We start from the raw sequence: 14,672 nt of genomic DNA on the forward strand, positions 1-14,672 counted from the left end.
CCTGTCTCCAGTTATTGCCTCTGAAGTCCAATCAAATATCTCTTTTTGTAAAACATTTGTTAATTTGTGAGACCTACAGATTTGAGAAAATTATCTTATTGCTAAAGCCAGTGACAAAAAAACTTGTGGGATCACTAGAGGTGCAGAAAGTCTAAGAGCTTTAAGTTTTGTTCAGCAACGAGACAAAGAGAGAAACCCTGGCCCTACTGAGTGCCAGAAGGGCCAGACCTCACCTTGAGCATGGTCAGTTCAAGATTTTTATCTTTCTTAGCAGCTCCTGGGCCAGTGGAGCAGCACAGCCTGTGCCAGCCCTCCTGGAGAGGATAGGTGTGCAGGGGCAGGACTGGCTGACCCTGATGTTACACAGTCTTAGGAACATCCAAGTATCTTGTCTTAGAATCAGGCACGTCTAATGAAAAAGACAAATGGTTCCCAGGATAGTAGGTTTGTTTTCCTTAAAAAAACCCCACCAACTAAACAAACAAAAAACCCCTTGTTTTTCAAGTCTAATCATTTGAGACCTATGTCCTCCAGTCCTGCCTGTTCCTTCCCTCCTCACCAGCTACCAAAGCCTTTTCTCCAGACATACAATACATTTGGTCTATAAAGAGACCATTCTCCACGTACAGCTGCATTTGAGTAACTCTCAGAGGCTGGCTCTGAAGCGCAGCCAACATGCAGAAATACAAAACCCAAGAGGACTGAGTCTTGTTTCACCTGAGACAGGTTTATCTTACACACAGCACTGTTCTTTGAAGGAGCTGACTACTTCCAGTGAGCCATAAGAAACAGGCATTTTTGACAAGATGTTTCTGAACTCAAGACCTAACCAGAGGCTCTTGATTTTCTGCAGGGTTTTAAAACTCCGTTTTATTGAAAAAAAACCCCTGATGCCCTGTATTTCTGTAATACCTCCACAGTAGAAATTAGAGTTATTTTTTTTTTCTCAGTTAGGTCTAAAAGAGAAGAATTATAGATTAAAACATGAAGTAAATGATAAATCACCTATGTGCTGCTGGTAGAACTCAGATATGATGATTACAAGTGCTGAATAAAACACCTGACCAGAACAAAAAAAAAAGAAGGGATGGGCTCCACAGTGCTGTAGTCATCTGAGCAGAGACTACACAGCCCTGGCATCATGAAAGCAAGAGTTGCACTAGACTCTGTGTAACCCACAACAATTTCATGCCAAATACACAGCCCACAATGTGAAATTCCCACAATGAAGAACATACATATAGTATTTCCAAAGCAAGTTACAGAGGCACCCTGGAAATTCCAGGGCAGTGTACAAGGGGACTGTATCTTAAAACATTATTCCAAAACCTGAACTAATATGGGAGGCACTGTGCTTGGCTGGCATTTGGGAAGCACACTACATCTATGCTCTGTTGCCTTTCTTCATGGCCAGCTGGTTTTGAGATGGGATCAAAAGCATTAGCCCCACATAAAAGAACCTAAACCTGATCAAACTGTCACAGTGGTATTCAACCATGGTGCTCCTCTGAGGGCTGGTGTAGCAGAAAGTGAATGAGATTTGAAACACCCCTTCTTTCCCTGAACTCTGGGAAAAATTCAGAATTGTTTTAGCTGTAAGGCTTGGGCTAAAAGGACAGAGAAGCACTACACTAGCTCACCCCAGCAGAAAATTACAATGTCTGTCCTGAAATCTCATACACCACAGCAGTTTCCTTCTCCCTTTTGGCTTGGTTAAATTACATCAATAATTTATACCTCAAATAAAATATAGAAAAATGGAGAATTAGGAAGAGAAAGGACATTAAGCACACATTATAGCAGTGGATCTACCTACATCCAAAAATAAAAGGGGAGTTATTTTGTTTTTTTTTTTAATTAAAAGCACCATAATTTCTTTACTGTTTTTTCCTGAGTCACTGTGAACTAAAAAAGGAGTCTATTAACTGTTCCTAAATTCTATGTTCACCCGAGTCACTGGCAGTAAGACTTGTATTTGAAGCAGTATCTGTTTCTTGCTAATTACTGCAATACCCCCTTTGCCAGCACCCACAGCAAATGTAACCTTATAGTTCAGTAATCTATACAATGCTCTCTCTTCTTCTAACTTAGTTTAGTGTATGATATGCAAGTTTACTCTCTCACAGGACAGCTGGCCCACATTCACAGACAGGAGAAAACTGTGCATGTAAATTACGTGGCTAAATCATGCTGAAAGCATAAGGAATGACTAGAGCAGCTTGGAGCAACGTAGATAGAGAAAATGGGATATAGAAACACCCAATTTGCTACCTATGACAAGCCTTTATTAGGCTTCTTTCAACTTAACACCCTGCTGCTGGTTGCAGCCAGCACATACCTGAAAGAAAAGGAAACTGTTCTCTTCCATGTGCCTCACTAACTGTCCTTTCATAGTGGAAAGATATTTTTCCTCATTTTTATGGTGATTAGCTTGTTCAGGGAATTGTGAGACTGAATCTATCTTCCATCAGCTTATGCAACTTTGTACTAGTGGTTTTAAAAATGACAGAGCCACAGCACTTGTTCTGTTCTGATCTATGAGATAGTCCACATGCATCATTCACAACTGCTCCTGCAGTTACTTTCTCAAGTAATCCCATTAATACAGTGCAGAATGGTCCCTCAGGCATCATCTCAATGACTCTTTTCTGTTCAGGCTTTGTGCCATTTTTCTCTCATCCTTTGCATTCCTAGTCCTTCATAATTACTGTCTCTTCACGCTCCCTTCGTGCACCCGTGAGAAGCCTTTCCCTGAGCCACACTCTCATTGATGCTACTGGCCACATCCAGCCTGTTGATGGGACCATAATGGTTTTTGTCATTTGTTGTACTGACAATTTTTTAAGAGCTTCATTCAGATAAACAAAACGTATTCTGCTTTCACTGCCTGGCTTTGACCATGACAAACCCTGAGCTCTCTCCCTCTGCTGAGCCAAAAAGTCTGGAGCATGCCAGACTGATTTTTGCAGTTTTCTACTCTTGGTTCCCCAGTAGAATACATTGCAACAGGTTTGTGGAACAAACTGACACGGTTTTGTTTCTCTTCAGATCTGCACTGACCTCTTTAGATTAAACATGACGCCTCATCGTAAGTGACTCACTCCTGTAGCTGGCTAAATTCAAACTGTCTTCTTTAAAGTCTGTAATGTAAACAATACATTTTATTGTCACAGCTACGTGGATATTAATTAAAACAACTTTACTTTCTGAAACCAGCTACACAATGGTGCTGGTTTATGTGGTTTTGGCAAGAACACTGCACTTTTTCTCTTCAAGCTCTGCCACCTCTTGCTCCCAAACGTGGCTGCTGCACTAACTATGAGCAGGTCGAGCCAGTGTAGCTGCTGAAGAGTTTACAGAAAGTCATTCCTAGACACTGGCAGGGAAACAGATTCCTAATAAGGCAGCTCAAGCTTCCCTGTGCAATGGGATGATACCCAGACACCACAGCAAGCCGAGTTCACAAAGTACCTACAGAATCCTTTGCGAAACACAGCTCAGTTCTGTGAAGGCTCTTGATGTATTCCACGCTCCTCCTGCCTGTGGACTCATCTTTATACTGGACTGCCTGAAGCCTCTACATGCAAACATTCACACTGTGGGCTTGTTCCCCCCACCCCAAGCCAGAGACACACAGGGAGAGAAAAATCTATTGTCCCAACAAAACATACCAGCACCAAGTTTGGGTCTCAGTGCTGAGTTTGCTCTGAAGTCCAGCACCCTTAACAAGAAGAAAGTTTCTCTCCCCAGCTCCTCTCTTATAATATTATATTTTGCTGCAATGCTTTTAATGACCTGCAATAATTCTCTGTGCTTCCAACCTAGGATCTCAAAGCACCTGAAAAAACCTTTCCTTCATCTTCTGTGGTGAGTTCAAGGAAAAACAGAGGGAGGGAGAAATTCCATGTCTTCAAATCCCACCTCTGCTCAAAAATCTAGACCTTGACTCTGACCATGATAAACAAAGCGACCAGCTGGTGGGAGAATAGCACATCATTCCAAACAACTGCACTATTAAAACATCATCCAATGACACCTTCTTTAAATGACCTTTAAGTAAACTATAGGCAGCCAACCAAAATAGCTTTTCAGCAATACACTGAGAATCTCTCCATGTCTACAAAACCCTGTCTCAAACAGCTTTCTCTGTATCATTCACAATTTCCTCTTACTTCAAAGAGCAAAACACTAAAAAAAAAAGAAAATTAAAAAAAATAATAAATAAATCACACAACACAAGACAGTGGCCACTCTTTTTAAGCAGTAAAAAAAGTTAGAGCCGAAGATAAAATTTCTGGCACGTTGGGAGTAAAATTTAGCCTGCATGCCACAGATCAGTGGTTAGATATTCCCTGCTGTGTTTCAGATATTCAGGCAAATGATCTTCACATGCACAGGTAGGTTGGCACATACTTACTGATTCTTGGAAATGCCCATAATAGCAATAATCAAATTAGAGAAGTTACCATGGAAAGCCTTTGCAAACTGTGTAACTTATATTTCCATCACTAAAGAGGACTTACCTTTAATGACTCCCAGAGGGGAAACTGTACCAGAGAGAAAGGAATCTGGAGAGGTGGGAAAAGAAAAAAAAAAAACCAAAAAGCAACAACATAATGTTACACAAGCAAATTGGGTTGGCATGTTCCTCAACTGGCTAAATTAGGAACAGTTATTGTTCCCCCAGTGAACTGCAGCTTATTACACTTACAAATCTTTACGGACACTTTATGTACGCTGCCATTAAATGACTGGTTTCACTAAAGCAGTTTTACTTTGTTTATCACATTCCCTGCTGAGAGGTTAATGTATTGTTACCAGGGTGGCCTAGAAGAGCAATAAGCAGTGTGATCTAGTGCAGGGACATTCTTGGTTTGACACTCAGCCAAGAAAGCCATAAGGATGGTTCAAGAAACACGTTCCCAAGGCCAGCAACACAGCTTGGCAAAAAAACATTGTCAGCAATGCACACTCTCGCAGATGCTGAGCTGAAAACAGTTGTGCTCCAACCAGGGTTTTGCAGTTGGGCATCAGCTGCAGAAACTTCCCTGAATGTCTCCTGGTGATTTCCATTGAGCAAGCTCCCTTGAGAATTAAAAGCAGGTTGTGAAGAACTACCACAATTCAACTTAAAATCAAGGGAGAAACTTGGTGGTTCTCTTCTCATTGCCTGTAACATGAGGTTCTTCTGTACAGCAACAGCCTGTACCTCTGTCTAGGCCCATTCCTGCTGTCATATGTCCCCATCAGTGCCTGTGCATTTCCAGGTCCTTTACAGATTTTGCCCTGATAAACACCTCATGACCCTCTTAACACCTGGGGAGAAGAAGCAAATGTCTGTCTCCATCAGCTCTGGGGGCTGTGCAGGGCTAACACTGAGTCAGTTTTCATCATGAACACTGTGATTCTTTGCAACAGGAGACATCACTTTCCAAGGTTATGCCTTCTCTTATAGTTCCTTCCTCCTCAAAATTCTCCAGTAAATTCTTTCTTGTCCTTCACCACTCTGAGATGTCCTGTCCCATACGTACCTCTGGTACCAACCCTGACTTTGCTACCTCCAGGCTGAGTAGCTATCTCCAGACATCTCAGAGAAAGGGGTCCCTAGGAAAACACTACCTTGTCCTAGAATTGCCCTTCAGCTGTATCTGCAGGTCTGCTTTGCCCCTTCCTAAGCCTTCTGCAGTTATCTCCTCCTCTTTGATAGCTGGTCAACCCCAGGTTCAAATCTTCTTCCAAGTATCTGTTTTCTTCTATTTTATCTTTCTCCCCCAAACATGATGCATGTTGGGTTAGTTTTCCCCCTCATTTAGGCTGGTTTTACAGTTCATGTATCAAATTATTAGTCTCAGAAAGTACTAATTCACCTTTTGAAAGGAGTAGATACTTGAAATAGATCATGCTTAACTAATGCCAATATCTTTGCTCTGAGTAATGTCAGGTTAAAAACATTCAGTAAAGAGATGAATGGCTTATTAAACCCAAATTCAAGGTACACAAAGGAATCTGAAATGGTACATCTATTCAACATCCCAAGAGTTAAAGAGTATTGTCTGCTTCACTGTGTTGCAACTAATGATTAATAAATGAGTCTATTAAGTTAATCTGCCAGGCAAAACTAAACTTGACAGACACCTGCCACAGAAAATTTGTTATCTATTCAGGCAGGAAATGGCAGTGAGAAGAAATCAATGTCACTGCTGTACATTGAGCTGACAAACTGAAATCTCAGAGGAAGTTTGTCATCTTGGACAATGAGCAATATCCCTGGTGGCATCTCAGAGCCCCACAATAAAGGTCAGGCATGGCTCTTATTTATCAGGGTCTTGAAACTCTAGTGTAGCAATTAAATTTCATTTTTAATACTGGGTGAAAAAGTCCAGCTATTTGACAGTAATGTGTGGTAATATATTTATGAGAAGATATATATACACCACGCTACTGCATCATTGTTGAACTGGAGATATATGGTATCATTTTTTTGCAGTGTAAAATGAAAAGCAATATAATCTTATATTATCTAGGCAAAAAAAAAAAATAGGGAAAAAAAGAAACAATAGCCAATACATTTGCTTCAAATCTGTTAAAAGAGAGAAAAGGAAATGCTCTGTATCCAGCTGTACACCAAACAAAACAAGCTTTCAAATACAGTCTCCAAGTTTTGCTTTTTAATGCTTGTAAATGAGCGGCAAAATTACGCAGCTGTTAATAAGACAACAAGGAAAGCTTTTGACATAACCCCCCTTTTATCTCCTAGCTAGAAGCATTTCAGTCAAAGAGAAAATTTGTTCATGGTTGCTGTTTGATTTTCGGCGTTAGCGGTGTTTGCTTTCCACGTCCTGCTCAGCGGGGTCGGAGCTGGACGGGGATTATCAGTTTCACTTTTCCCCACACGCCCCATGAGATGTGCAGCATCCAAAACACCTGGGAAGATTCTGGATGTATGTCAGTGGGACCTGCACAGCCACTGCGATCCCTCCTCTCCAGGATGGCTGCAGGATAAGGGTCTAAACATTCTTAAGTCACACTTTTAATAGAGTTTGAAAATTTGCAAAACCCAAGCACCACGAACAACAAGCAGAGCAGCAGCACCTCTGTTGCTCTAAGATGGTCCTAATGAGATGCCCTACATTTTTTGGAGTCTGTCTGACAACAACCTGACTTAAGAACAAAACCCACATAAGCAATTTCATGGGTATTGGAATGAAAAGGAGCCTGGCTTCCCACAGATTTTGTTTTTGCCATCAGATTCTCTGAAGCCAAATCATTTCCGAGCCACATTCAGCAATATTCCCATAGCAGGGACTTCCATCACATTTCTTCTTGAAATGTATTCTACAGCCATTGTTGAGAGTTCCTATTACAAGCCTTCCCTCAAACTTCTTAATCACCTTTGTTCTCCCCCTCACAGACATATTTTCAAGGAACTTCTATTTATCTTTGCTGCCTCTGCCCTTCCACCACATTTCCGTGGTCAAGATGTGGAAGGGTTGCTGTGTGTTCATGTGTGCATACACCCTGCTTGCATAAGCCTTGTTTCCCTAAGAGACCAGACTAACAGCCCACACCCAAAAGTAGGATCAATATATGCAAAAAGAAACAGCTCTACAAGGGTAGCCCTTAGATGGCTTATTGCCCTTTCTTCCTCCACCACGACAGACGTGACAAAATCTCAGAGTCTTAATTAGAACAATTACAGCATTTCAATCCTTTTAATATTTTGCTGCTTAAAAGAAAAGCTCTTCAGCAATGAACAGGATCACACCCTGCTAGGCAGCAATATTTATGCCTGAAATAGGCTAAGGCAACAATAAAAATGTGGTCCACACATGTGGGTAACTTGCTGCCAGCAAATATGAAACCCTGGCAAGCTCCACCAACCTCTCATTCGACATTAATATAAAATAGACAGAGAGTACCAGTTCTCATGTCTGGCCTAATGTTATATAACTGTGCTGTTTGTTCAACAGAGTCAACCCTTACACACACAAAAAAAATGGACAAGCTTAAAGTCCCCAGACAGCTGCAAATCATTATTCTAAAATGTTTTATAGGTTAGTGAAATTATCATTTACTCTGGTTCCTGTAGTCCTTAGCACCTGATGCCTAACTTAAAGTAATGAACTTTGCAGATCCTTATTTCTACAGATCTACCTAATTCCTCACATACAAGATGATTTCAAAAGGTTATTTTTAATAACTTACTTTTAGAAATAGTTGCATTTCAAGGCCAGAACAACAGATACACACATCTGGCTTCTAAAGAAAAATACCAACCTGCAAGTACTGCAGATTTATGACAGAGCAAAAGTCATCCTATTAAATACTGTTTGATCAAATAAAAGAAATTTAAGGAGGAACTTAATAATACTCTTTGTAGCTACAACACAACATTTTAAAGTAAAGCAAAATTCACCCATTTGATATCTGATGCTAAATTGCAAACTGACATTGTCCCAGGAAAACAGCAGCCAGGAAGCAAGGGCAGAATGCTGAAGGAATGGTAAAGAAGCGGGGGGAAGAACCAAAAGGAAAAAAAAACCCAAAACCTCATCAACCCCAATCACAACTGGGATTCCCTTCCAAATATGAGAATTCTTTTGCACAAAGAGGAAACAGATGTCCATGGCTGGAATTTGCATGTGGCTTTATTCTCTTCTAGGATACAATAAAACTACTCTTCTTCTCATCCTCCAAACTAGAAATTAAACAGTGGCATGTCATGCAGAGTCCAGCTGTGCTTTCTACCTCCAACCTTTATTAGCAATATATTTAAAAAGAAGAAGAAAAGAAAGAGACAGAAACAAAGGGAGAAACTAAAAAAGCCTAAGAAATGAAAAACTGTGGTATGTGTTCTCAAAACAATATAAAACGTACAGATGTTCTTACTAATCTGTGGCACATGTTTGTTTATTCAGGTTTTCCCTGTCTCCAGTTCAGCAGGCTCTGCTCTCCAGAAGACTTATCTGTTTTTACAAACGTTAGAGTAAATACTGAAGGAGAGATTGGCACAAACAGCCAGAGGAGCAACAGCCTCACCTTGTAAGAGCTTTCTCAACGTTCCTGAAACTGCACCCCCATCCCAGAAACTGCTCTCACCCATCCCTCCACTGTTCCCTGTGTCAACAGTGATGGGAAAAGAGCAAACAGCCATGAAGAGGATTTTGAGAGTATGAATATCACAAAGGCCAGCAGCAAGAATATCTGTTCACCTCAGGGATGACATACTGCTCATGAGGTAACTCTCAAACTCACACCCGACCTGCCACCTGCACTCGCTGTGACAAGGACAGAGGTGCCATCACTGTCCAAGTCTTTTTGAGGAGTTTGAGGAGTACTGTACACAGTGTCTAGCTGGGGTCCTAAACTGTGCTTTCTCCACTGTAATTACAGAGAAAAGTCTAATAGTCCACTTTTGAATACCATAAAAAACATACTGTTTTTCAAGGATACATAAACAGCTAATTTCAGGAGAACAATCTTCCCTTTACCTAAGTCCCTTTTATATTCCCCTTTTTTTTTAAACCATCTTCTTTATAAAAGAAGGGGTTTTTAACAGGTTCAAGTTACAGCAGAATAAAACAATCCTGTCACCCCACTGGAGTTAAATATTTCCATTAATAATTACAGTAAATTTGTTTCAGTGTCTTGTCCTCCTAAAATTCTTCACACACTTGCCCAATACATCTGGATTATGATAAACTGGTGTTCCAGCTATAAATATACTTTCCCCAGGATAGGATTTCAAAAGACAGCATGAAATGAGGTAAGCCTGTCCCCTGGACACCTCAGAGGCCATAGCAATAGCCACCATCATGAAGACCTGCAGCTTTCCACAGCACTGACAGAAGGTGAAGGTGTAGAGGACCCATCATCGATGGGATACCCCAAAGCTGACATGGTAGACTTTATTTTCTTGCAAAGCTTCAATTAGTACTGTCTCCCAGATCCTTCTTGATAAATTGCAGACTCCACAAGGAACCCAGTGAAGGTAATTTGTAATCTTAACATGAATGAAAGACTGTCAAAGCCATCAGTGATGTTCCTGCAGCTCTGAGAGATGGAAGGTGGGAGCATGGGGAAAGAACAGACAAGGTCATATGTTAAAGGAATGATGGAGAGCTTTGTTAATAAACACTGATGCCACCAGAAACAAAACTTTCCAGGCAAGTACGACAACACTTGCATAGCAATGATCAGGGAAGATCTATTGGCTTCGTTCCTTAAGGAAAACTGTGAAAGACCAAGTTCACACACAGCACCTTCCTATAAGACTGCACAAAGCCAAAGAGAGGTGAAAGCCCTGCCTGGGCTATCTTTCCCAACTGGGAAAAATATCAAGTTGCATTTGCAACAAACAACTTTCCAGAGCTCTTTGGTGTCGAACACATGGCTCTGCAGCACTGCCAGAGGCAAAGGGTGGTAGAAACATTGATCTCCACAATGCCAAGAGTATAATTAAAACAAAGGTTTCAGATCATGCATCAGCAGCCACCTGAGGTAATCGGCAATTCCTGCATATTCAAGCAAATAATATTAACCCTGTGTGAGCTGGGAGACCACAGCAAGATATAAATGGGAACAAATACAAAATTCCTGAATTATACTCGTTATTCTGGTTCAGGCATCCACTAAGCCTCAAATAAATATTTGCACCTTGCTTCCTCTCATTCCCCAGCTCTAACCCCAAAGATTTTCCACTTGTCACGTGGCATATGTGAATGTTTGGAACTAAATTCCTGTCTGAGACAAAACATTATGCGCCCCACAGGGTTGCTTAATTTGGTTACAAGCCATTCTCACAGATGTGCTTTGGACCAGTGTGGCAGAACTTCACATCCAACAGGATTTTGTTTTAAACGGCACCACACGCTCATTATAAAAGCAACATATAAGGGACGTTATGTAATAAAGATAAATACAAGGAAAATTCTATCTGGTTTTCCCTCTACTATAAAATGGTTTTGTGCTTTAAAAAGAGAAAAACAGAAAAAAAAGTTTTTCTGGAGGGGCAATGTTGAGCAGCAAAGGGGAAAGACACAGTCAGAGATCCGGCATGACTGTGTGTTCCCAAAACATGGGAAAAAGAGAGGCACTGAGGCAGATGCACAAACTCAATGCAGGCTGGATTGATTTAAGAGAGCCTGATGATCACAGAGACCTAACTTTGCACACGCGTGAGACAGACCATCGTTGAGCTATTGAGGACTCTTTCCTCAAAGAAACAACATTAACAGCCTCAAATTCCACCCCTACCCCCTTTCTGAACCAGTCCCTCACTTTGCTGGGAGAAGAGAATAACTATTAGAGATCGTATAATGACAACCACAAAAGTCAATTTTATTGGATTTCAAACATAAGCCGGACTGACCAGCCCCTAATTAAACAAATAATATCCATGTTCTCCCATTTTCCAACAAATAAGCACTAAAGGAGATGCCTGTTTTGCTATTCATTCTCAACAACATATAAAAAAAACCCCTCAGCAAGTAAACGAATATGCTGACACTGATTTGTACATGCTGTTTTCAAGGCGCAGATAAAAATCTTGTAGGATAAAAGATGAGTTTAGCAGCTCTAGAAGAATGAAGGTATTGTTTAACAGGAAGCAGATGTATGTCAGATGGCAAACTCATTAAAGTGTCCCATCGTTAAAGGAAACGGGATAACAACGAGCCATCTGAAAAAACCTGAACTGATCAGGAAATACACAAGCCGCAGCTAATCTCCTATTTATTGGTAGGTAATGCCTTTAAGTCATGCACATGCATTGAGTTTAGGACCATGAAGGACTGATCTTTGTTCTCATGAAAAAAACACAAGCACAGAACCCAAGAGCATGGAGAGCAGAATTTCTGGAAAAAGTCTTCTGAGGAAAAGCTCTTAACATTTGGAGAAGTTATTACATCAGCCCGTGGGTGAACACGCACACACGCGGTTCTGTGCTGCTGTCCAGGCAGCATGTCACTTCTCTGACTTTGAGAGCATTTTAAGGGACACTTTACATATATGTAACACTTTAAATGTGAGTATAATTGCAAAAATGCCTTATGAAAGGCATAAAAGGCACCTATCAAGGAAGAGCCTCTAAATACAAACTTGTAAACTCCAATCAAGGAAAAAAATATTAACAGGCGGACACAGGACTGAGGGATTTGCAGCATCACGGAGTTGAACAGTTCCTCAAATGAGAATTTTGCAGGAGATTAAAGCACCTAAGCACAAGGAATCAAACAAGCAGCATTGAATCACAAAATCATAGAATCATTTAGTTTGGAAAGACCTCTAAGATGATCAGGTTCAGCCATTAACCCAGCACTGCCAAGCCCACCACTAAACCACATCCCTGAGTGCCACATGCACACAGTATTTTAATACTCCAGGGATGGCAACTCCACCACTGCTCTGAGCAGCCTGTTCAATGTTTGACAACCCTTTTGGTGAAGAAAGTTTTCCTAGTATCCAGCCTAAACCTTCCCTAGTACAACTTGAGGCCATTTCTTCTTGTCCTGTTGCTTGTTACATGGGAGAAGGGACTGACCCCAACCTTGCTACACCCTCCTCTCAGGGAGTTGTAGAGAGCCACAAGTTCCACTCTGAGCCTCCTTTTCTCCAGGCTGAGCCCCCTCAGCTGCTCCACATCAGACTTCTGCTCCAGACCCTTCTCCAGCTCCATTCCCTTCTCTGGATATGTTCCAGCCTCCAATCTCTTTCTTGTAGTGAGGGGCTGAGAACTGAACACAGGATTTGGATCAAGGACAGCATGTTTGATTCACAGGGCAGGTGGATCTATGGAGAGAAGTGAGAGTATTGCTTCATCCAGCAAATATTCAATCTAAGAAACTTGACAACAGTGCAGCTGTAATTGCACTGACATCAGCAAAGGAACTTTTGTCCTCAGTGTAACAACCACAAAAAAATAATTAACAGACTGGGAAGGAACATGAGTTTCTCCCTTTCTGGATGTATCAGCCTATAGTAGTTTTGTTACAAATGTCTTATTACTACATTATGATTACAAGTACAACACAGTAACTCTCACCATAAAAATTAAATACATCTCCTGCCAGGAGTTTTCTGAGTATCATTAAAAAAATTTCCAGGAGAAAATCCATCTCTGCGTTTGCATATGGGCCTGATCCAAAGGTCATAAGTTGCTGGGAATTTTGCACACATGATTTCGACAGCTTCTGGATCAGGACTGATGCTCAGGATGAACAAAAGAGGAGAGAGCAGATGCAAGAGTTCTAGTGTACAACACATGGATCAGCTAATCTGGATTCTCCCATGTCTTCCCCAGGAGGCACAGACCCACAGAGTCATGGATGTGCTCTTTTTAACTTGGTGTGAACTTCTGCAAATTCCCTGCTTTTACAGAAGTCTAAAGAACAGCCCAACTCTTCGCCATATCTGAGCCCAAACTGTGAGCATTTAAGTATATCCTAAAGTCCCAATACAGTTAATGCAAGCTAAGCAAGTTCTTTTGAATGTTTTACCAAATACAGACTTTGGTGTTTTGCTGCATCACTACCCCTGGTTATTTGGTAAAGGTATTCCTGCTTATTTGCCTTTGTGGAGGGAAAAAAAAAAACAACAAACCAAGCCAAAACAAAAAAAAACATGCAAGCAAACATTGCTTTAAACAAAACACCCCACAGACACTATTGAGAAAATTCCTCCATCAATGCCAGTGCAAAACCAACATTAATGGAACAATTACTATAAACCAAGTTGGAACTTCTTTCCCTGAAGTACGAGCCCTGTGCAGCACTGTTTATGTATCTTACATCATTATCTCCATCATGTGGCAGAGAGAAAGAATGCAGACTAATGTCAAATTTAGGAAACACTGTTCATGTAAAGCTATTCTACTTATCTTACATGTGTATACACATTCAGAATTCTGTATCTCAAAAAACAGGGCTTTGTAAAGCTTCTTTCTGTGGCTGCTATTTTCAGGTGTTGACAAAGAACCACACCTGCACTGCATGCCACAGGTAAAAGATGAAATAGGCTTGTCCTGTAAGGTGCTCCTCCCAGTGGGAGCCAATGGAACAGTGCTCAGGGTGGGCAGTATGTCACACTGCAGCCTAAATGGCAAATTAGTAAAGGACTGATCTTCACAGACTCCTCGGAAGACTTTGCCATGTGTGATCTCCATTGGCATTAGCTGAATAGAAGATGGATCTGCAAAGCACTAAAATACACGTCTAATTTCCCACCTCTTTATAGGGAGGCAGTTAAATGTATTCTTAAGTCCTGTAGTGAATAGTCTGACTATCCTGTGTGTCTGAAATAAGACCAGACTATTTCCCCTCCCTCATCTACCTTTTTTATTTTTTTAATAAACAGTTGCATTGCTTTTGCCCAAACACAAGACATGGTCTTGCAGAAGTGAAATGACCTACTAGCTTACAACAATGATCTCTCCTAGCTTTTACATATTAAAGCTTTCCTGAACTGCAGCTACAGTTCCACAAACTTTAATCTGATTCTACATTACAAAAGACCTAATCTAAAACTCGTTAGAGTGAATTGAAAAATCTCAGCAAACATTTGGTCGAACCCAAATGAGCAGTTAGACAATAGGATAGCAGATACAGGAAGGATGGTTCTCTTATTTTTTTTTTATTTTTTTTTTACCCTCTATAATTCTTTTCTGACAGTTTAAC

The 14,672-nt window shown here is 40.9% G+C and overlaps 1 protein-coding gene across 2 annotated transcripts in view; it reads right to left on the reverse strand.

The window, feature by feature from the left end:
- SLC25A26 (solute carrier family 25 member 26) overlaps positions 1-14,672 on the reverse strand; it is an 83,793-nt gene that overhangs the window by 20,765 nt on the left and 48,356 nt on the right. Inside the window, exon 6 of one of the 2 annotated variants that reach the window (XM_051788826.1) lies at positions 4,524-4,568. The exons of the other annotated variant lie outside the window; for it this stretch is intronic. Within the exon in view, the coding sequence (XP_051644786.1) occupies positions 4,524-4,568 (45 nt within the window). The remainder of the gene's footprint in view (positions 1-4,523; positions 4,569-14,672) is intronic. 2 annotated transcript variants of the gene reach the window in all.

The sequence above is a fragment of the Manacus candei genome, unplaced genomic scaffold (assembly GCF_025592945.1).
Source record: "Manacus candei isolate 608988 ecotype Guabito, Panama unplaced genomic scaffold, ASM2559294v1 h1tg000025l, whole genome shotgun sequence".
NCBI classification, from domain to species: domain Eukaryota; kingdom Metazoa; phylum Chordata; class Aves; order Passeriformes; family Pipridae; genus Manacus; species Manacus candei.